Below are 22,486 nucleotides of genomic sequence, written 5' to 3' on the forward strand. Positions count from 1 at the left end.
CTTGATCTATAATTAAGCCCAAGCTCAAACATAAGTGCATCAGTTCGATATTCTTAGAAGTGGGATTGGGTTGGCATGCGAGTGCATCAGTTTGTTACGTGGTTTATTACCTTATTTTCTTCACAACTCTAGTGTTTTATTCAATGAAAAGTGTTGTGAAATGTCGCATCAATTCAAGTTATAGTAGTCTTGATGACACTCACGAAGGAATAATGGAATAAATAAGGAGTAATGCTAAGGACGGTTTTTTGGTTTTCAAAATTAACATTGGATAAAAAGATGATAAGAGGGTAAAAAGATGGTCTCTAATCGCAAGTTTAAATGCAAATACGATTAACAAAAACTACAATTTACATATGTGGATGCGGATAATGGTAAGGTATGCAGCATCCACATTCTCATTTTATATATATATATATATATATATATATAATTTTACCAAAATAATGTCGTTTTGGATTTGGTAAGGGCCAGTTGTTTATGTTATGTTCGAGTTTTTTTTTTTTATACCTAAAAGCAAAGCTAAAAAAAAATCAATAGAAACCTAGAAAAGGCCCAAAAGTCCAATTACTTCAAATGCATATAACAAATAATATTAACTACTTTTAATAACCGCAATAACCCAGCAATGTAAATGGTAATTGCATGAGGCAAATGTAGATGGAGATACTTAAAATGATAACCGCATTTGCATTCACATTTTCAGCCATAACCTTTATTTTATGTTTGAAAAAGGGGAGGAACCGGCCACTTTTTTTTTCAACAAATCACAAATGTATTTACTTCTCCAAATAATAATAATAATAATAATAAATAGTACGACATAATACTATCATGCGCATTGATCACAAGGCATACCTTAATGGTAATTAGTGATGGAACATTTATATATGATAATCGGAAATTAAACTACAATATCCGCAAAGGGCTTAAAGACTCCACTTCTTCTTCCTCTCTGCACATATTCTAACTCTTATACATGCAGAGGGATCGATCCCCCTATGTATGCTTTCTATCTACAATTCGTACTAATTAATAAAAGAATGAATGATATTGATTAACCATACATACATATGTTAGGCCTAGCTATATGTATATAATAAATGAGTATATCAACTAACTATATATATATATATATATATATATATATATATATATATATCATTATATCTTCCATTGTACGTAATTCAGTCGGCAGAGAGTCTTGAGAGAAGAAAGATACTGGCTGAGGATATTAGCACAGCCCCGGCAAAACAGGCAAGATCCACCGCAGTAACCAAATTTACACTCTTTAACTTCTCCAATACTCCCACTTGAAGAATCATCATCACAGCATGCCCGATTTTCGATTTGGCTTGTGAAACTGATTGCATCTCAGCCCATGTTGGAAGTGTCTGCATGCATGTATAAGATTATCATTTCATTGTACAAAGTATATGAGATCGATCATCGATGAGATCGATTATTATTTATGTTTGTAAAAATATGTGTACGTCCAAATACAAAAAGCTTCTGATGAAAGGTTAATTACCTTCATAGAGAAGAGTCCAAACAAGTTTGACCCGGAAAGCCATGGGCCCTTTTCTTTCATACTCCTTGTTCCAACAAACATGACGTACAAACCCATCCCGAACGTGAGCATGGCGGTTCCTACCAGGAACATGTCTGCAAAAATGATAAACATATATATAGTTCAACATTAATAGAACCACATGTATACAGAACATGCATTAACAAGCGGAAAAGTGAGAGAGAGAGAGAGAGAGAGAGAGAGAGAGATACCTATTGCTTCAATAAGTAGGTGCACCATATGTTCTTGGTCCATCTTTTGTGACAACGTCGTATAGAAATACTGCAAATATGACTCTAGTATGATAAAGGAACCCTGCAATGAGACGTAGAGAATGTTTAATTTGTTTTATTACTAAAAAGATGATTAGAACGATACTTAAATAATCAAATTTATTATTATTTTTGTTAATTTAAATTTTTAGGATTAGATAGATTATATATAATATTATGGTATTACTAATTACTCTACCTTTTTCATTTAAATTTAAAAATTCTACATATATAGGTAATATATATAAATATAGCTCATCAAAGATATTTATAAAAGAAAAAAACATATGAAGTCATAGTCCTAAACTTTTGCCGGAGAATTAATTAAAGAACAAATTAGTACCTCAACAAAACACAACACTGAACCGAGTAAAGATCCCGCAACAGCAATGAATGTAAAGAATCGGCAATCAATTATGGCCTGCGCATTGAAACCCAACAAAGACAAAAAAAAATTAAAAAAAAAATTAGGAAAAAAATTTAAAATATTATGAACCGTCCGAGCAGCCATAAATGAATAAAGACGAACAGCCAAGATTAACGCACGTAAAGGAATTGAAAAGAGTGGCCTATCTATAATACCCTTTCAAGGAACATTTGGACGTAAAATTTGCGTGGCTTGAGTTGCACAGCCAGCCTTAGCAAAAACACGGCAGCCAGGCTAGCATTTGCCAGTACAGAAGCCAAATCCAGTAGTCCCCGATTGACTTGCGGTTTAGAGGTAATTGTTAAGCTCTCGGAAGCCGCTAACGAGGCCTTCACGGCCACCATCGGTTTCCTCTCCCTATCCCCAGAAACCGTCTTCTCTCCGTTAAACCCGGCCGCCGTGCTTACACACCTCACCGTGGTCGCGGACAACGAAGACGGCGACGAAGAAGAAGGAAGACCAAGACGCAAAGGCCTAGACGTACGTAATAATCTAGTGGTTGCCATTGTTCAACGGTGTCTTAGGAATTCTTTGGCCTAGCTAGTATCGCAGCTTGGCTTATTTATAAGTAGCATCAACCGTAGGAACAAGTTCGGGAGAAGATTCGAGGCATATTAGCTGGGATTGTCGGGGCATGGGTGGGAGCATAGGCTTTTCGCTTTTACTTGGGAGAGGTTGGTTTTGATTTTTGCCAGTTTCTTGGAATGACATCAAAATCGTAGTCTCAACGTCCTCAGCGCGTGGGTCCGCTTGCGTTGTGAGTCGAACACGTGTTTGTCTGTGCCATTTGGGGTGACTTTTACTGAGGCTTGTTCTCTATCGTCGGCTTGATTGCTTGGAATTCCAGCACGCCCTTAGAATTTTTCTTTTTTCTTTTTTCTTTTTTTTTTTTGGTTGCATGTTGGGCTTAATTTCGACAGGAGGCAAGGATGGAATAGTAGTCGTCGGCCCGTCGAAGCTTGCGGCTGCGAATTAAGCACTTTTTTCAGATATTTGGATGTTTTAGATTTTTACGATATTTTATCAAACAAATTTTCTATATATATATATATATATATATATATATATATATATATTTTAAAAAAATGCTAGACTTATAACTCGTCAACAAGGTGTTAGCAAGTTCTAAAAGATTTGCAAGTGTAATACTACTCTTATTTTCAAACTAAATTATTAGTAGTCTACTATTTATCATATATATATATTTTTAAATATTTTGAAATTAATTAAAAACAATCTATCATTTTATTTGAAAATAATAATTAATTATTTTTTATATTTTAATAAATTGAGTTGAACAAACACTTTCCCCATAAAAATATCTAAAACATGTTAGATTCTTTTTCTAAGCAAAACTTTCAGGATTTAAACCACTAAAACTAAAAGTACACCGGCCAACACCAGCACATATGTCACCATGTGGAAACCGAAGAGGTGAGTGACTATGAACTGCAGAGCAGCCCGACGGTCTAAAACACGTGCAACGTGGCTGCAGCAAATACCGCAAGGAGTGTTAGGTTAGTCAAGTACGATTACTATTTTCTATTTTCATCCCAACCATTCCAAACAGGGGAGAACGAATTTTGTCGCAAACCCATCCGCGTACTGTCCTTTGCATTGGCTTTGGAAAAGCAATTTTACAGTACAAGGAGAGGCATTAACCAGCCTGGCACTGTATTTTGTACACGTTGATATTTTCAAACAGTACTCTTTGCCAAAACCCTTTCTATACGTTAAACATGTGCCCAAGTTGGTCTTGCTTACATTCCATTTGGCGTTTTCATGCCCAACTTGTTTGGACTTTCAACCCAAGTTTTACAAAACCCTAATTGGTAGGCGAACGAGCTTAAACCCAAGATTGGACCACAACTTCTTCCATGAAAACGGAGAATACTTTTCAAAATGTAAACCTCAACAAAAAACACTTTTCGTAAAATATTTTCCACAACACACATACCACATGGAGGCCACCTCTAGAAGCCCAATTTATTCGACCATTCATTTTTGTTTTGTTTGAACTAGCATTATGTTTACAAACTTCATTATGACGACAAAAAGAAGCAAATTATAAAGCATTGCAAAAGTCTGGCCGAACCACTTCCTTTACAAGAAAGATAAAATGAAAGGGAGAAAATAATATTTACAAAAAAAAAAAAAAAAAAAAAAAAAAAAGCTTTTTGTTCCCTTTTGGTGGGTGACTGATTTAAAACCACATGTACAAGATGCAGCCTCAGGAATTTTCCATCGCTTCTATACATAGACAAAAATGATCACATCTATAATGATTCCATTCTACCAAAGAATACAACAGCTTCATATGTATAATATTCTCAAATTTCAATGTCGTTTCATTTTCGCACCCGTTATGAACCAAGACAAATGACACCATCACAACAGACGGAAATTGCAAATTTACATAAACCCAGAGAACATAAGCGGGCAAATGTGCAAACCATAAGCGGGCAAAGTGACATAACCAATACCGAACTAGCCGAGAACTTCCAGTTTAGCAGCTTCAAGCCTTCAACCATTAAAGCAATTCAGCAGTTTATAACTTCATAGATCACAAATGTGCAAACCATTTCCCATTTAAACAGATGTTAATTGCACAAAGGCCCATTCCGTTGAACCAATTATAGGCTCAAGGAAGGCACCACTACCCTCTCAAATAGACAATCCACATTCGCTACTACTCCCGACTACAAAATATTAAAATCAAATGATTACTTAGGGCCTGTTTAAGATTGCATTTGAGGGGCCTAAAAGTACTTTTAACATTCAAAAAGTCCGTTTTTTTTTTAAAAAAAAAAAATACTCGTTTGATAAAAGAATTAAAAACACTTTTAAGGATCCAAGAAGCCTAAAAATAGCAAAAAAAATAAAAAACTTTTGACATAAACTTAAAAATGAAGCTTTTGCCCAAAAGCTCTTTTTATCTTAAAAACTTTATTTCTCAAACGCAATCCTAACCAGACTCTTAATAGTGCCAAAGACGGACAAGAAATGTTTCCGTAAAATAGAATCGCAAGTTAAATCATAATTCCATACAGCCAATGCCACATAATCTCTTACAATTTATACAGAGCAAAAGAAATAAACAGAACATAGGAGATCAAAAACGTCAAGCAGAACAAAATGGAGCATTTCTCTCAGACAAATGCCTCGATTGTCATCAGGGTGAATGGATAAAGAGATCAGACTTGTCATCGTTTTCATCATCATTGAGAAAGATATTCTCATCAACTTAACATCACTTGCAAGTCTAAAGTGTAGACTCCATGGCTGTTGCAGGTACAAGCAATGTTGAATGCAGACTAACTACGAGCAGTTTAAGCCACTAAATTCTAATTCCCTTGTCTTTTCCCACATTCATCGCATCTTTCTAATCCCTAGGTATTGGGGGAATCTACAGACAACAGATCTAGATCCCCTCCAATCGGGAAGAAGTTAGAGATTCTTCAATTGTTAATCATGATCTTTCATTTTAAATCCAATGGTCTATAAAATCATTTAAACTTCGGTAAAATAAAAGCCAGCATTTAATGCCTTAGTTATACAAAAGCAGCTCGCATTTTATAGACTATTGGATTTAAAATGAAGGACCACAATTAACAATTGGAGAATCTCCAATTTCTCCTCAATTGGAGGGGATCTCAATTCACCAACAATGAGGTCAAATCCAGTGAACACATGGGTGGACCATGTGCACTCATGGACCAATCACACCAGAAAAGTCTTGACTACTTGCAACCCACAAAAGCCCGTAGCAAAAAGAGGTCAAGAAATTAACCCACTATCTTTCTTCAACATTTTCTAAAATTTATAACGTGAGGTGAAGCACAGCCACAGATGCAATCTTGAAAGCAAGCAATACAACAAATCCAAACATGCAACAACTATAAAACCAATACCCTTTGACAAGTAAACACTTCATTAGAAAAAAATGCAATTTTTGAAGCCACATTTCAAAGGAGAAATGGGGATGAATAGTTGGGGTTTCTCTCAGACAAATGCCTCGATTGTCATCAGGGTTGAATGGATAAAGAGATCAGACTCGTCATCGTTTTAATCATCATAGAGAAAACCCCAAAATATCACAATTAATAGTACCATGCACATTGAAAGATATTCCCATATTCTCATCAATTTAACATCACTTGAAAGTCTAAAATGTGGCCTCCATGGCTATTGCGGGTTCAAGCAGTGTTGAATGCAGACTAACTGCAAGCAGTTCAAGCCGCTAAATTCTAATTCCCCTCCTTTTCACCACTTTCATCGCATCTTTCTAATCCCATGGCAATGGTGGTGTGAGAGGGGGCGCTGTAGACAAAACCGAGGTCAGATCCAGCGAACACATAGGTGGACCAGCACCCATGGACCTCACACCAAAAAAATATTAACTAGTTGCAGCCCACAAAAGTATCAACTCACTCTCTTTCTTCTACATTCTCTAGAATTTATAACGTGAAGTGAAGCACAGCCACACATGCAATGTTGAAAGCAAGCAATACAACACATGCAAACAACTATAAAACAAACACTCTTTCACAAGTAAACTCTTTATTTGAAAAAATGCAACTTTTGTAGCCACATTTCAAAGGAGAAATGGGGAAGAATAGTTGGGGTTTCTCTCAGACAAATGCCTCGATTGTCATCAGGGTTGAATGGATAAAGAGATCAGACTCGTCATCGTTTTAATCATCATAGAGAAAACCCCCAAATATCACAATTAATAGTACGATGCACATGGAAAGATATTATCATATTCTCATCAACTAAACATCACTTGAACGCCTAAAATGCGACCTCCATGGCTATTGCAGGTTCAAGCAGTGTTGAATGCAGACTAACTGCTCAATTTCATCGGTAAATCCTAATTCCCTTGCCTTTTCCCCACTTTCCTCTTCACATATTCAAGCAAAGAGGTCTTTCTTCAACATTTTTTAGCAGTTATAACGCGAGGTGAAGCACAGAGCAAGCAATACAACAAATGCAAACAACCAGAAAAAACTAACACACTTTCACGAGTAAACTCTTCCATATGAAAACATGCAACTTTCGAAGCTCATTTCAGCAGAGAAATGCGGATGAATAGATAGGGTTTCTCTCAGACAAATGCCTCGATTCGTCGTCAGGGTTGAATGGATAATAAATCGGACTCGTCATCATAATCATTTTCATCATCACAGAGAAACCCACCCCACTCTATCACGTACAAAACAACTGATATAAAAAACATTAGTATGACTCCAAATCTGAAAACTTACCTGGGAACTGCGCGAAGGGTGAAATGTGCCGAACGGCTTGAACCTAAACCCCTGCGTACATCGTATTTATAGGGAAGGGAAGTAATCCACCGCTAGGGTTTACGAGGTGACCCTATTACGAAATTAACCCTTATGTTTCTATTGGAAACGCGCAAAGATCACCCATCCCACCTTGGATCCAACAAACGACGTCGTCGGTATAACGGAAAAAAAAAACATAAAATAAATAACTCTCCCTCTCTCTCTTGTTTTCTTACAGCACCGTGCTATTAAAACAATCAACGGTTGGGATTAAATCGAATAAAAACAAAAACAAAAAAATCAAAACTACAGCACCTGCAATTTATGAATTGAGAATGGGTAGATCTCCAGGTTCGCAGCTTTGCGAAGATGCCTTTGAAAGATTTTATGAATCAGTTCTCTCCTCCCCAATTTGAGCAAGGGACTGACATGGAGTTCCAGCAATTGAGAGGAACGTGCAAAGGGGCAGCACAAGAAAATGGGTTTCGCAAGAGCGTTAGTTTAAAATGGTGATGTAGTTAAAAAAAAAAAAAAAAAAAAAAAAAAAAAAACATTGTTAAATCTCAACCGTTGATTTTTATTTTTTATTTTTAATCCCAACCACCTGTTGTTTTAACAGCACGGTGCTGTAGAGCCGGATCCACTTTCTTTCCCTAGGCTCGAATCTACTTCATCATTTTCACCATTTTTTTTTTTCTATCAGCATTCATCACTTTGCTTTTTCACTCTTTGACATTTTGTCTGATTCACGCTCACCCACCAATGTCTTCTTCCTCTTCCTCCCTTCAAACTCGCCGTTCACCCATTACTTCACTCCTCTTCTCTACCTCTCAATTTCTGCTCTTCCCTCTCTCTTTCTTTCTTCTCTGTGTTTTCTCCGACATTTCTCTCTTTCTCTCTGTTTTTCTTTCTAAATTTTTCTCCCAAACCTCTCTCTTCCTTTCTCTCCGTTCCTTGAGCAAAAATGTATCGATTTCTTAGTTCGTTTGCTCCCGGATTCAAACACGTGAAGTTAGGCCAAAAGCTTTGGACTACCAAGATCATAACACCGGGCTTTTTGTAAAACGTGTCTCTTTTGTTCTTCGGTTGCTCCGCCACAATACAAGGGACACGTCTCTCTTCTTACCTATTCTCCAATCTCTGCCTTATGTCGCAGCTTCTTTTGGGCGCATAGAGACAACAAAGCATGGTCCTCGTGGCGTCTCACTTCTTGATTTCCATGCCGGCATGCCCACCTCGCAAGCACTCAAATAAACCATACCGGTCTCACTCTCGCACACCCTCGTCAAAATTGAACCAACTGTCATTATCTAATGAGCGACCAAGAGCGTGAGTTTCTCTCCGTGACATTTTCGCAAACTCCTTCCGGGCGCCCCATTAACTCACCGGGTTTGACTTCGAATTCTGCAGGTGCGAATGTTTCGACTTGTACAAGGACCTGGTACCGTACGGCGAGGCATGGTCTTGGCAGAAAAGAATTGTTATGGACAAGAAGGCGTCGATTGAGAAGAACCAAGATTGCCCGGACACACTTATCATTCTACAGCATCACCCAGTGTATACATTGGGCACAGGTAGTTCGGAAGAGTACCTGAATTTCGACATCAAGAATGCTCCTTACGATGTTTACCGAACCGAACGCGGCGGTGAAGTTACGTATCATGGGCCTGGCCAGGTACTCTTCCCAAATTGCTAATCACATAACTAAATTCTACAATCTGTTTGTCTATGTGACTTTCGTGTTAATATTCCCCTCATGTGTTGGTCTAGAATCTCCTTCAGTGAATGATCCTAACATGTGAAATTTTGAATTCAGTACATAACCATTGTAAAATGAAATTTATTAAGCTACCAAAATAATGAATTTAAGTACTTAACCATTGTAAGATAAGCTTTTGACATTGTCAAAATTTGGAAGTGAAATAGAGAAAATTCATTTTACAGTCAAGGTTGTGTTTTGTTGCATTTAACTCTGTATATATTGCAACATGTAAATCAATAGATTTGTAAAAGATAAGTGTTACACATCCCAAATTTTCTTCTCAAAAGCTAATTCTCAAATGATGTGTCACCATCTCATGAGATTTATTATTTTGGAAAGTGTGTCACCAACTCATGGGATGGTAATAAATCATTTGAGAATCAACTTTTGAGAAAAAAATTTGGGATGTGTAGCATTTAGCGGTGTGGTTTGGATTTGTTATTTTTTTGGCTGGGGAAGAAACTTTGGACTTTATTAATTGAGCATGCAACTGAAATGAGTATAGGCCCTATAGGGCATTCTCTTTGTTTTCGTGTATTGTACCTAACTTTGGGTGCATGTGTGTTGGGCTGTAGCTAGTTATGTACCCTATTATCAATCTCCGAAATCACAGGATGGATCTTCATTGGTACCTCAGGGCACTTGAGGAGGTGGTCATCCGTGTTCTTTCCTCAACATTTTCTATCGAGGCATCTCGGCTTGACGGCTTCACTGGCGTTTGGGTTGGTGTGTATCCTAATCCTTACCTTTTGTTGTACTGGTTTGCACAATGTATGTTCTCTGCATTGAGTTATCACCATTGAGGTTGTTTAAGCAACTGATAATTATCTGAGTACCTTAGAGATCTATCTGTGTATATTTGTGTTCGCAAACAAATTATAGTAACCTCAGCATTTTCTGCTGTGCTCCATTTTAGAACACATAATTCCACTAAACATGTATTGGGATTGTGGTTCTCATTTGTTTTAACCCATTACCCGAGCATCAAAAGCAACTACTGAGTAAATGTGAGACGAAATAGTTTCTAAGTTTCATATGATCATGTTATCACCTACCAACTTATTAGTGGTTAATTGGATTTCTTTGAAAGCATACGGATGAACTTTTGTACTGTTTCAATCTTATTTCGTAAGTGAAAATTGACTCTTAGATGCTGCAAATTGCATGCAATTTAGTTCAAGATCAATTCCCACTTGATAAATGGTCTGTGGCTCTCCTTATTTAATAGTATAAGACTATGGTGGCACCACATTAGAAGTATATTATCTGAGAAAAGATGCCAGGAACCACGTTGTAAATTCATAAATATTTCACAAATTCTATATTTGTGCTGTGATGAAGACCTTGACTTTGATTTCTGTATTTGTGCTGATATTTCTTTTCCATTTTACTTCAGGAGATAAGAAAGTGGCAGCCATTGGAATACGAGTATCTCAATGGGTAACATATCACGGCTTAGCACTAAATGTCACCACAGATCTAACTCCATTTCACTCGATAGTTCCATGTGGAATACGAAACCGTCAGGTTGGAAGCATTAAGGGGTTGCTAGGAGAATTTCAGCCATCAACTGGATGTGAAATTCATGATCGCCAGCTAATTGATATCATTCACGCCTCTCTGATCGAGGAATTTTCAGACGTTTTTCAGCTTGCAATCCATTATAAAACCATCCCCATGCTGGATTTTGCAGAAACAACACCTGTAAGCCATCTCAGAGACTAAGTTGACAGACTCAATGCAGCATGTTTGAATTTATCTATTGCTTGCCATTATCAGAACAGAACAGAGTAACAGGATCAATTTTGCAGTCTTGTGTATACTTGAACTTACATTGTTTTCCATTGTATGCTTGAAGATGATATTTGAGAGATTTTTTTCTTCTCTCTTTTGGTCAGAATAATAGTGAGTTAAAGCAATGGTTTTTTTGTATTTCATTGGATATTTGGAGTACTACATGAAAATTTCAAAACTTCCCCAATCAAGTTTGATCTAGAAAAAGCATGCCATCTGTTTCATCCTTCACAAAAGAATAATTATTGGTGCAAATTGGTTGTAGTGAGAATTTTAATATATGGAATCTTTTTTTTAAAAGCAAATTAACATCTAGTGTTTTATTCAAAAGGGTGCCAATTGACCAAAATTTTGACAATGGGAAACACCAAACCAAAAAGGAAATCAAAGAAACAAACAAAGGCTTGAACCATATATGCATTACTCTTCCCGAAACAGAGCAATTGATAGTAGGGTACCCATGTGAAATAGGACTTCTGTGTTATAATCGAGTCTTGGAATATAGTTGCGTTTGTCGCTTAGCAGGCCAATCTTTGTATTATAGAAGAGAAAGTTTTCGCTGTTCACTTTCACTAGTATTTCACCATCTTCAAATAGCCCTATAACTTGTAACTCATCTGTATTCTCTTGCAGACACAGAATCTCTTGGTGACGCGGAAAGATCTCTTGGTGACGCGGAAAGATCGTGTATTCTTTGACCCACTCTTTCTTTTGATCATATTCCTTCATTACACATATCTCGATTTCATAATATGATCTACCAACAACGGCCATTGCCAAGTCTCCTCCGAGATCAACTAAATGGCAGGACTGAGACTTAGACTGAAATCTGGGTGGATAAATCAACCCAAATACCTCCTTCCCAACATCAAAATAAACAATCTTGTATTGAAGATCACCCCTATGATGATAATCTCCAGGCCTAACAAGCCAATGAAGTGCTCCACGTGCATATACAGGCCTTCCATAGAAATAACCCTTAGGACTCCTAATTGTGGCTTTAGGAGGACCTTTAACGGCTCTCCACGAGGAGCCTCTACCTCTTCCAAGAGTGTACACTTGGGCACATAAATCATCATCATCATCGCCTGTATTTTTATCATTGAAAAAAACTCCAACAATCTTGTATGTATTTGTTGAACAATCAAACCCCAAACCATAACTACAACTGCACATTGAACCATGCACTGGAGGCCATGGGGCGCCTTTGCAAGGGGGACGTTGCAGCTCTACAACTTGTTGCCTTTGAGGATTAACCAAAAACAAAGGGCTATGGTTGCAATTCCAGAAACGTCTTGTGAAACAAAGCAACCCATTGCAGCAGCCCTCAAGAGAATACGCTTGGCAATTTACAAACCTTAAGAGCCCCCTCCTATCTTCTCGAAACACCGGGTCCGGTTTGTACGTGGGTTCAATAAGTAGAATTTTGGGTTCTTCAACGCGTCGGAGTCGGTGCGTGCGAGCAAGGTCTGGATCGTCGATGATGGTGCACCACAGCGGAGAGACGCACCTGAAGCGTAAGAGTGTCTTGATGGGTAGCCGGGAAAAGATGTCGTACAGTACATCCGACGGAAACTGCTTTCCCTTTCCCACCAGACAAAGTTTTCCCCATCTAGTTACAGCTCCTTCTAGAGCACCATCATTGATCTCCACCTCAATACCTTCTTCTTCCGTTAATGAAAAATTCCCCCACATCCTAGTAAGGTCTTCCGCCATTTGAAAAACGAATCCCCAAGTATATCGCAACCAAAACTACCGCCAGAAAACACCTACAGAGCAAAACCAAACTACCTCCAGAAAACACCTACAGAGCAAAACCAGAATCCCTTCACAGTCGTACCCTTGACCTGAAGAACAGTTTACTACTCACCTGGGTTTTGAGCTTCCCAGAGAGAACAAATTTTTTCCCCTTTTTCTTTAGCTCCCCTTGCGTTGATACTTTCTAGGGTTTAATATAGGGAGAAACTTTATCACATTGGCCTTGCAAGCCAAGGCTGTGCTTGGGTAAGTAAAGGCAAAATATAATTAATTGGATCTTTTCCGTCTTTTTTTTTTTTTTTTTTTTTTTTTTTTCTTTCTCGAGATAAATACATTAATAAACAATTCAAATCACAAAAACAATTCTCATATTTATGTCAAATTATAACACATTTTTTAAAAACATAAAAAATTCCTTAAAAAAACAGTGGAATCTTAACTCAATAAATTTTCCTCCCAATGCCATTGAAGCATAGGCAGAGTGGTAATCCCCCACGTAATTGCAGTGTAATTGTTTTTAAGAATTAGTAATATGATTGAACAATTTCAATTTTTCTACATCACATATAGAAAAAAAGATCCCTGAATTTGCTCTTTACAGTTTTTATTTTATTTTATTTTTAAGAGCCTATAAGCTAGCATTAAGATCTTCTAAATTTTTAATGATATATTTAGAGTAGAATACTTATCATTATTTTAAAATTAAATTATTCGGATTTTATGCCATCAATATTTATCATAAGTGAGATATAACGAATTCTCTAGAATTTTTAGGAGATTATAAATATCTTTAAATCTCCACTATTTAAAAAAATTTTCCATATCAATATTTATTATAATTTATCACTTAATTATTTACCATATTTATTACTATTTACATTTTATTATTTACTATTGTGAGTGGCAAAAAAAAGTTATGGCTGCCGTCAAAGGAATCGTGTCTTTTTCTGCAGTAAATAGAACTGCATATAGTGGATGCTTCTACTCTCACCCTAGAGTTGGAAATTTGACTACACGTCCAGCTGAGGGCTTGAGCTTGAGCTTCAATCCTCCATGGCTCCCGCCTCAGAAACTGGTGGGTGTATGTGTCAATCGCGAGTCTTTCGGTGCTTTTGGTGGCACTGGCTTGGGTTTTCAAGGCAAGGCGAAGAAGGATCTAATGGTGGTTTTGAGGGTCTCTCCTCAAGAACCCATCCGTGCCCAAGGGAATAAGCGGGCAACCTTGAATTTCAAGCGTTTATGCAGAGATGGAAAAGTGGAATCAGCTCTTGAAGCCATGGATGAAATGGAAAAGAACGGGGTTCTTGTTGACTCGCTTGACCTTGTGAAATTGCTGCAAGTGTGCGAGGCTAGGAAGTTGGTAGGAGCTGCGAAAAGGGTCTTGGACTATGCAACGAGGTCGCTATCCGGTACTGTTGTATTTAACAAGCTGGTGCGGGTGTACTGTAAATGGGGTGATACAAGGACTGCAAGAAACGTGTTTGAGGAAATGCCTATGAGAGACTTGGATTCTTGGAACAGGATGCTGATTGGTTTGGCAGAAAATGGGGAAGGAGAAGAAGCTTTGGGAGTCTTTTCCCGGATGAAGAAAGAAGGAGTAAAGCCTGATGGGTCTACTTTTCTTGGTATTATTATGGCGTGTGGATGCTTAGGGACAGTCTTGAGCGGGCAAAAACATTTTATGTCAATGAGCAGGGACTACGGGATTACTCCTTCCATGGAGCATTACGTGGCCATAGTTGATCTTCTTGGAAGGGCAGGGAAGATAGCCGAGGCAAAGGAGTTTATTGCAAATATGCCGATTGAGCCAAGTTCAGTTGTTAGGGAAACACTACAGAAACACTTTCCAACTGAAACAAAAGGAAAGCTTGGGAAACAAAAACCTCCTCCTAGTTCAGAACACAAAAGTAGAAGGAAAGTTAAAGGCAAACGTATTAGGAAGGGAAGGAAACCTGCTCCATATAAAATACCACAGGGAGTCATTCATGTGAGTGCAACATTCAATAATACTTTTGTAACTGTTACTGATCTCCGTGGCAAGGTGTTTTCTTGGTCCTCAGCTGGTTTGTGTGGATTCAATAATACAAGAAGAGGAACACCATTTGCTGCTGAAACTGCGGCAAGAGATGCTATTCAGTGGGCAATGAAGCAAGGTTTGCGGCGAGCAGAAGTCATGATAAAGGGCGCTGGTCTTGGAAGAGACGCGGCACTTAGAGCTATACGTCGAAGTGGTATATTCTTGAGTTTCATTCGAGATGTAACCCCTCTGCCACATAATGGTTGCAGGCCCCCTAAAAAGAGACGTGTATAAAAATAGAGTAACTTTGAGACAATAAAGTTATTTCTATTAGGTATTTTTGGATTGGAATAACTTAGAGATATTAAGTTATCTTTATTGATAACATTAGAATTTGGATTTAGATGTTACAGATAGTATGTTATCATTATTATTATTAAAAAAAAATGAGGTCATATGTTATCATTATTGTTAACGTTAGAAATGGTTTGTTTTGGTTGGTCTTCAAAATTTCTCAGCATTATAAGATTATTCGTATTGAACTCTTCAAAATTTCTCTAAATTTAACTCTAAAAACTGATAGAGTAGATTCTACAACTGAACTAAGAATGTCATTACATTACTTGAATAAGTACAAAAACTATTAAAAAAACATGTGTTTCTCATGCGATAAATGACATATAACACTTTTAAAAACTAAGTTGGAGTAAATTTCTATCCGAACTGTAAAGAGTACAAAATATACAGCATCCATCAGTAATTCTCTGCTACAGGTCTAGAAGGGAAAAGCCTTAAAAGAAACGTTATCAACGACCAGAGGCAGACAACACCTAGAATTTGGAAAGTCACTATCATGCCAAAGAGGGCACCACTTCTTTCTAGCAATTCTGGAGAAGCAGGAAGCCCCTTCATTGAGAAAACGCACCTCTCAATGAAATGAGCAGCTTTTGTCAACTGATAAAGTCTATAGACCTGCCAAATTAATTCAAATCCATCAAAACCCTGTTTTGGCTAAATAAGGAGGCATCTGAAACAACAGAAATCAAAATCATATACCTCGAAAATTATAGGAACCAAGGGCCAACTGGACGATCCACGCTTTTCAAGAAGCTTCTCAAATGCAAGTTGAGCAACACAGCTGATTAGAAAAGGAACCACCGAAACCAGGCCCGGCAGGCCAATCATTGGCCAGGTTACATACACGGCAAAGAGAGGGGCCATGAACTTGAAGCCCGCTGTGAAGAAAGCACATGTTAAGTATCCTCTGAGACCTGTGATGAGACCCCACCTCTTTGGGCTAAATTGCAGATATGGCCTTTGAACACGGTCAGTTACAAGCAGGAAAATTGCAAGACCAATGTAAAACAGGACCTCGAATAATAGAGAAGTCACCATTTCTGCATAACAATTGACATGGAAATCATTAGTAGAATTTTGACCCTACTTTTCCAAACACACAAGCAGCAATTCTCCTATGCAGTTAATTATCTCCTAACCAGGCAAAATTCTGAAGCAATGGACACTGCAACATCAGCAACATTCCAACATCTTTCATTTACACCAAACCCCTATCCCAACTATAAGCAACTCCTAGTTCATTACAGTACAAGCAGCAATTCTCGTTCGCAATTAATTATCTCCTGAGTACACAAAAGGTAAAGCTGACAATTTTGTTTATCAGATTATTTCCAAAACACTATTTCTAACGATGCTTCAATCCAACTGTCACTACCACATAACTAAAAAAATTTACAACCATTGCATAACACCTAAAAGAGACTCAAAAAAAAAAAAAAAAAATTAGCGGAAGAATCAAATACCTACGAGAAGCACGTCCTGCAGGATATCCTCAATTGCATTAGCAAGGAAGAATTGCGGAAGAATCAAAGATGATATCAATGCGATAGGGGCTAAAACCCAAATAAGGGAGCCCTTCTCTTCTTTAAAAGGGGATGACTGCAATTTCCCTTCCTCTACCAACTGGTGAGTCAACCCATAAAATGAAATTGAACCCGATTTACCGCGAAATGGCTCCACCCCGTTAGACCCACTAACAGGCACTCCAGAATCAGAACTCTCCCTCCCCGAAAATGCCAACTTAGCATCTGGGTTAGAGTTAGCAGCACATACAATAGCTCCCCTTTTCAAGCTCGGCATCAAAGACTTATTAAACTCCCTCTTCAAACCAAGCATCAAATGTGCTGGTACAGAACAGATTAAAAAAAAAAAAAAAGTCTTTTAGAAGGTAGAACAAAAATGGCATAACCTCTTTTTTGTTTTCAACAAAGCAAGGAAAAGAAAGGAAATTCTCGAGGGCCTAAGCAGAGAAAGAGGCCAATTCAGCAAAGCCCATTACTTGACAAGGTATACATTTCATGATACCAAAACACTACCAAATAATATCAAAACACCAGCAAAACTATTTTTTCTTTTCTTTTTCCCTTTCTTTAGCCAAAGTTTTCCCAATAACCAAACAGCACCCAATAAAAACTCACATTTCGACGCAATTCCAATCCGAACTCTTTGATCCCTCAATCCAACCTGACTTGTGGAAACCTTAAAAGAGTCAAGAAATGGAAACAATCCAAGGATTAAAAGTGAGAGCAACTTTGAAGAGAAATCTTAAACGAAGGAGACGCTAAAGGTACTTACAAATTGATGAGAGACTACGCGATTAGCGTACAATCCCAGCTTTGGGGCGGGAAGCCCACGACAAACGGATTGCAGCTCCATTTTCACGGGTTTAGGGTTTTAGCAGAGAACGCTTCGTTTTATCTGACTCAACGGCTTAAAGCCTTAAACCCTTCTTCTGTCTATGATTTATGAACTTCCCTTTCTTTTTATTTTATTTTATTTTTTACTATTAAATTTTGAATAGGAGGACAAAAAAATAAAAATAGCTTAAAATTACCACTTTATCCAACCAGTTGATCCAATCTTTTCAAGACTTCCAAAGATGTGAACTATAGTAACGACGATGAGAATTAACGGTTAAAAATTAGGCTCGACCTTTACCTTAAAATAATAATTATTATTAGGCTTGAGCCTTATTTATACTTTATTCCTTGATAAAAAATATTAGTTACACGAATTTCGCCTCAACTAGTGAGATGAAAGTGTAGTTTAAGAAATATTAGTGTATAATACATAAAAGAGAAGCAAACTAATAGAAAAGGCATTATTGTCCAATTATAGACATGTTACATATCGTTTTTCAACCATTTCTTTTTAGTAAATATGAATTCATGTGGGTCTCACACAAATTCAATTGTGAATTTACTTATTCACTATATAGAAATAATTGAAAGATGAGATGAACAATAATTTTTGTTATTTATGAATCAAGATTTAGAAAACACTATATCTATATCTTTTATTGTCGAATAAGGAAACTAGGAGCCAATCTCACCTGTCTATTTAGAGTGCTTTTAGGCAACAAGCAAGCAAGTAGCCCAACATTTTAATAGAAATATTTGTCTATTCGTTGATCAGTCTGCTACTTTGCATTGTTTTTGTTTAAATGATATATAAGAATTAAGTGGTTATATTTTAACAAATTGAGAAAAGAGATATTGTTGCTGATTAAGGAGCCGAACCCACAATGGCTTGCTCATGGAATAAGTTTAGTTAAATCTTATCTCGGTGCAAGAGAGGTACTGTAATTTATGTTTTTGCAATATAAATTTCTAACTACCTCTATCAAGCCTACTCAATAAATGAGTAGATTCAATAACTAGACTAAGGATGGCAAGTGTTAGATTGTTCACAAAATATCCGTTCTTCTATGGTACAGGTCTAGAAGGGAAAATCCTCATTAGAAATGTGATTAAAGACCAGAGGCAGACCACAGCAAGAACTCGGAGAATCACTGTCACACAAAACAGCAGAGAGATAATGATTACATGTTCTATGGATCCATAGCGTTGCTGCTTTGACAAGATCAACACCTCAATATGATGAACAGTTTCTGTCAACTGATAAAGTCTGTAGACCTGTCAAATGAATTCAAATCAATCAAAGCCATGACAAAGAAGCTTATCATTTATTATAAGATTAAGTTTTTGGGATAAGAGGTCACGATCTAACATGGTATCGGAGCTAGTGAGCGACAGTCCAAAATTCGAATATTTCATGTGTTAGAAATTTAAGCTCACACGTCAGCTTAAGCTTAGTTACCTCGAAAATGATAGGAACCAAGGGCCAACAGGACCATCCAAGCTTGTAAAGACTTGTTTCAAAGGCAAGCTGAGCAACACAGTTAAGAACAAGAGAAAGCAGTGCAACACGGGCTGGCGGATTAAGCAGCTCCCAGGCTAAACGCAAAGCAAAGAGAGGGAGGATGAGCTTGAAGCCCATTGCGAGGAAAGCAGATGTCAAGTGGCCTCTGAAGCCTGTGATGAGACCCCATCGAATATTGGGGTTGAATTGCAGATATGGCTGCTGAACATGCTGGGTCACTAGGAGGAATATTGCAAGGCCAATGTAGAAGGGGGCCTCCAGAGACAATGAAGTTCCAATTGCTGCATAATAAATATTATTGTCCTTGAGGAAAGCCTTGATTGCAGGGGCAATGTAAAGCCGGGGAAGAATAGAGGATAATATCAATGCGAGAGGGGCTAAGACCCAAAGACACGAGCCCTTGTATTGGTTCCCGCAGGCTGCGGCCACCTGCCTTCTCTCTTCTCCTACCAACTGGTGAGTCAACCCGTATAACGGAACGAGACACGATTTGTCATGACTTGGCTGAGGCTCCAATATTCCATCAGAACCACCATGATGCACAAGATGATCAGAAGCACATAAAATAGTTCCTTGATTTTTGCAGGGCAGTGAAGGCTCTCTAAATATCCCCTTCTTCAAACCAGGCATCAAATGTGCTGAGAAAGCCAATGGGCCGGGAAAAATTACGTACACTCATGATTTCTCTTAATTATCAAAATCTGATCATTGCAAGAATTTCCTTCGATCCAATTTATTATGTTAACTTGCTTATGTTCTAATTAAGCTACATTTTGATTATGTTAAGTTGTTTGATAATACAATCAAAATGTCTATTTGTAGGTCATATATACAGATGTGCAATATACAGAATAAAAATCCCATGATTAAATGATCGGATTTTGATATCATCTATAAGGAAATGATACAATTTAAATATAGAAAGAAATTCTATGAATTCTAAATTCATTAACAAATGATATGTTGGAGTTCAACTAGACGGGCATGAGTCGCGTGCATGACTGGCCTCCACTAAATAATTTTAACCCTCAATAATTAGTATAAGATAATAACTTTTATAGCATTATTCTCTTATATATATATATTCAATGGCTGCTACACGTTTATATCTAAAAAATGGCCGGTGCTTCACATATTTTATTATTTCTAATTAATTTGTTTACATCAACCAGAGATTTTGTTAGTTCATTTAATAGACGCTAGAGTATTAAAAGAGTAAGAATTATTCTAAGAGTTTTCAATTCAATCGAAATCAGTGTTTAATTCAAAACAAATGAGAAAATATTATATATAATTTTATGAGACTTCGAATGCAATTTGTGCACTTCGCTTAAAGAAAACAGGCTATATTTACGCCAAAATAAACACATTTCATTGAAAAAGGTTTTCCTTTAAATTGAGTTAGAGAAAATTCCTCAAATTCATTCTATTAAATTGACTATTTTTTTTTATTTTTAGAATAAGCGATTTTCATATGTATTATATGCATTTCAAAAAAAAAAAAAAAATTGCATTTGAGAATCAAACTCAATTTGAAAGAAAACTATGTTGTAATTTAATTCATTTCTTTAAGCACGGTTTTCCCGGACAGCGTATAAACATTTTTACAAAGTAATAATATATGAAATTGTAATTAATATGAAAGAAGAAGAAAAATATCCTTACATTTTAAGGCAATTCCAAACTTCACCCTTTGATCCCTCAATCCAATCTGAGTTGAAGAAATCTTGAGAATGAAATAAGTGAGAATGAAATAATTATTTTTATGAGTAATGTAAGGGAAATTATTTACCTTAAGAAATTTACTTAAATGGGACATTGATCCGTGTGTTGATAATCCCATTTTCAGTAAGGGAGGCCCCTGGTAAACGGACCGCAAATTCCTTTTTGGAGAGATAGGCTTTTGGTAAAGTACTCCCAAATCTCTCTTATATATTTTAAAGAACTAGAACCCTTTGTTTATGAAGTTCCTTTCTTCCATCCAAAGAAAGAGAAGAAAAAAAAAATTGTTTCAAAATAGCAACCCAAAAAAAAAAGTTTTAGTCATAATTTTGGGGTTTACCTTGTTTCAAGGTGGTATAGATATTCTTGCACCATGAAGCAAGCAATTGATTACATTCTTTCCCAAGATCAAAAACAAGTATAAGCTTCTATTTTTTTTATTTTTTTTTTGATGTTTTAAGAAATATAAGGTGTCCGCTTCACTGAAATAATTATTGTATGATGACTTTTTTTTTTTTTTTTTTTTTTTCCCTAAGCCAAAAGGGGTTGGAGAGATCGAGAATGAGAGATCAACCGTGGAGCATGATCATAATAGCCCTTAATTACCTAGTGGAAAACCAAATATATATTAGGGTGACTACAAAGTATATTGGGGTGTTTAGGTTTTAACCAATTTTGGTCTTCTCCATTTCATGGTCAAAATTAAATTTCACATATCAAGTGGCATGCATACATGTTTCCTCATTACATAATCTAATAATTGAATGTAATTGTATATATTTATTGTGTGTGTGTGTGTTTTTTTTTTCTAGTGATAAGTTTTTTTTTTTTTTTTTTTTTTGACATGTCCACACAAAAAGGGGAAGAGAGATTCGAACTAGTGATCTCCGCTTCATAAGACGTGATCCCACGATATTGATGATAATGATAAAGAAGAAAAGTAAGTTGTATACAAACAAGTACTGTTTGAATATGCTATCTAACTTTTTGTAATTTTGTGATGATAATGATGATGAAGAAGAAGAAGTTGTATACAAACAACTGTTTGAATATGCAACTCTGTGTAATTTCTAGACATGTAATACATTGACCTAGTGATCTCCGCTTCATAAGGCGTGGTCCCATGATATTGATGATGATGATAAAGAAAAAAAGTAAGCTGTATACAAACAAGTAATGTTTGAATATGCTAACTTTTTGTAATTTTGTGATGATAATGATGATGAAGAAAAGAAGTTGTATACAAACAACTGTTTGAATATGCAACTCTGTGTAATTTCTAGATATGTAACACATTGACTGACTTGGTTTTCAAAAATTAGTTTTATTTCTTTTATATATATATATATATATATATATAAGCAACTAATATTTAGCTCCAAATTAAATATAATTTTTCTTATTTGTTTGCACTTTGCAACCAAATTGTACTACAATTCCTATAAATCCATAAGATTTAAAACAGAGTTCAAAAATCAACAACTATTTTTTTGAGTCTTCTAAATGGGACGAAAAAGCACTCAACTGTTCAACTCCACAAAACGATTATCACATTCCTAATTTCGGCAGCCGTCCAAATAGATCCGACGCCGTTCTCTTCTTAGGAGCGTGGTCGGAATACGAACGCACGGACCTTT

The 22,486-nt window shown here is 36.7% G+C and overlaps 6 protein-coding genes and 4 non-coding genes across 10 annotated transcripts; 2 read left to right on the forward strand and 8 right to left on the reverse strand.

Moving 5' to 3' along the window:
• Window positions 1-1,163: 1,163 nt before the first annotated feature.
• LOC132185823 (uncharacterized) lies at window positions 1,164-2,921 on the reverse strand. Its single transcript, XM_059599616.2, has 5 exons — window positions 2,425-2,921; window positions 2,186-2,263; window positions 1,783-1,885; window positions 1,532-1,665; window positions 1,164-1,394 (listed from the first exon to the last, which is right to left on the reverse strand). The coding sequence occupies exons 1-5, from the start codon at window positions 2,773-2,775 to the stop codon at window positions 1,188-1,190; spliced, it is 873 nt and encodes a 290-aa protein (XP_059455599.2). The 5' UTR covers window positions 2,776-2,921; the 3' UTR covers window positions 1,164-1,187.
• Window positions 2,922-5,413: 2,492 nt separating this feature from the next.
• LOC132185993 (small nucleolar RNA SNOR75) lies at window positions 5,414-5,496 on the reverse strand. Its single transcript, XR_009440677.2, has one exon. It is a non-coding gene; the product is annotated as a small nucleolar RNA SNOR75 (small nucleolar RNA).
• A 770-nt stretch (window positions 5,497-6,266) lies between these two features.
• Window positions 6,267-6,350, reverse strand: LOC132185992 (small nucleolar RNA SNOR75). The gene has a single exon (XR_009440676.1). It is a non-coding gene; the product is annotated as a small nucleolar RNA SNOR75 (small nucleolar RNA).
• A 545-nt stretch (window positions 6,351-6,895) lies between these two features.
• Window positions 6,896-6,979, reverse strand: LOC132185991 (small nucleolar RNA SNOR75). Its single transcript, XR_009440675.1, has one exon. It is a non-coding gene; the product is annotated as a small nucleolar RNA SNOR75 (small nucleolar RNA).
• Window positions 6,980-7,371: 392 nt separating this feature from the next.
• Window positions 7,372-7,461, reverse strand: LOC132185994 (small nucleolar RNA SNOR75). The gene has a single exon (XR_009440678.1). It is a non-coding gene; the product is annotated as a small nucleolar RNA SNOR75 (small nucleolar RNA).
• An 802-nt stretch (window positions 7,462-8,263) lies between these two features.
• LOC132184818 (Biotin/lipoate A/B protein ligase family) lies at window positions 8,264-11,962 on the forward strand. The gene is made up of 5 exons (XM_059598591.2): window positions 8,264-8,886; window positions 8,968-9,232; window positions 9,895-10,045; window positions 10,716-11,023; window positions 11,747-11,962. Exons 1-5 carry the CDS (start codon window positions 8,744-8,746, stop codon window positions 11,867-11,869), a joined length of 990 nt encoding a protein of 329 aa, XP_059454574.2. The 5' UTR covers window positions 8,264-8,743; the 3' UTR covers window positions 11,870-11,962.
• LOC132183936 (F-box protein At2g43440) lies at window positions 11,931-12,829 on the reverse strand. Its single transcript, XM_059597407.2, has 2 exons — window positions 12,013-12,829; window positions 11,931-11,971 (listed from the first exon to the last, which is right to left on the reverse strand). Exons 1-2 carry the CDS (start codon window positions 12,827-12,829, stop codon window positions 11,931-11,933), a joined length of 858 nt encoding a protein of 285 aa, XP_059453390.2.
• A 934-nt stretch (window positions 12,830-13,763) lies between these two features.
• On the forward strand, window positions 13,764-15,268 carry LOC132184256 (uncharacterized). The gene has a single exon (XM_059597817.2). It carries the CDS (start codon window positions 13,788-13,790, stop codon window positions 15,180-15,182), a length of 1,395 nt encoding a protein of 464 aa, XP_059453800.2. The 5' UTR covers window positions 13,764-13,787; the 3' UTR covers window positions 15,183-15,268.
• Window positions 15,269-15,533: 265 nt separating this feature from the next.
• Window positions 15,534-17,690, reverse strand: LOC132184554 (uncharacterized). The gene is made up of 5 exons (XM_059598234.2): window positions 17,541-17,690; window positions 17,384-17,444; window positions 16,709-17,089; window positions 15,945-16,285; window positions 15,534-15,860 (listed from the first exon to the last, which is right to left on the reverse strand). The coding sequence occupies exons 1-5, from the start codon at window positions 17,619-17,621 to the stop codon at window positions 15,642-15,644; spliced, it is 1,083 nt and encodes a 360-aa protein (XP_059454217.1). The 5' UTR covers window positions 17,622-17,690; the 3' UTR covers window positions 15,534-15,641.
• A 980-nt stretch (window positions 17,691-18,670) lies between these two features.
• On the reverse strand, window positions 18,671-21,224 carry LOC132183935 (uncharacterized). Its single transcript, XM_059597406.2, has 5 exons — window positions 21,190-21,224; window positions 20,920-21,010; window positions 20,793-20,853; window positions 19,065-19,765; window positions 18,671-18,880 (listed from the first exon to the last, which is right to left on the reverse strand). Exons 1-5 carry the CDS (start codon window positions 21,222-21,224, stop codon window positions 18,671-18,673), a joined length of 1,098 nt encoding a protein of 365 aa, XP_059453389.2.
• Between the last annotated feature and the right edge of the window lie 1,262 nt (window positions 21,225-22,486).

This window comes from Corylus avellana, chromosome 7 (genome assembly GCF_965113065.1).
Source record: "Corylus avellana chromosome 7, dhCorAvel1.hap1.2, whole genome shotgun sequence".
In the NCBI taxonomy this organism is placed as follows: Eukaryota; Viridiplantae; Streptophyta; class Magnoliopsida; order Fagales; family Betulaceae; genus Corylus; species Corylus avellana.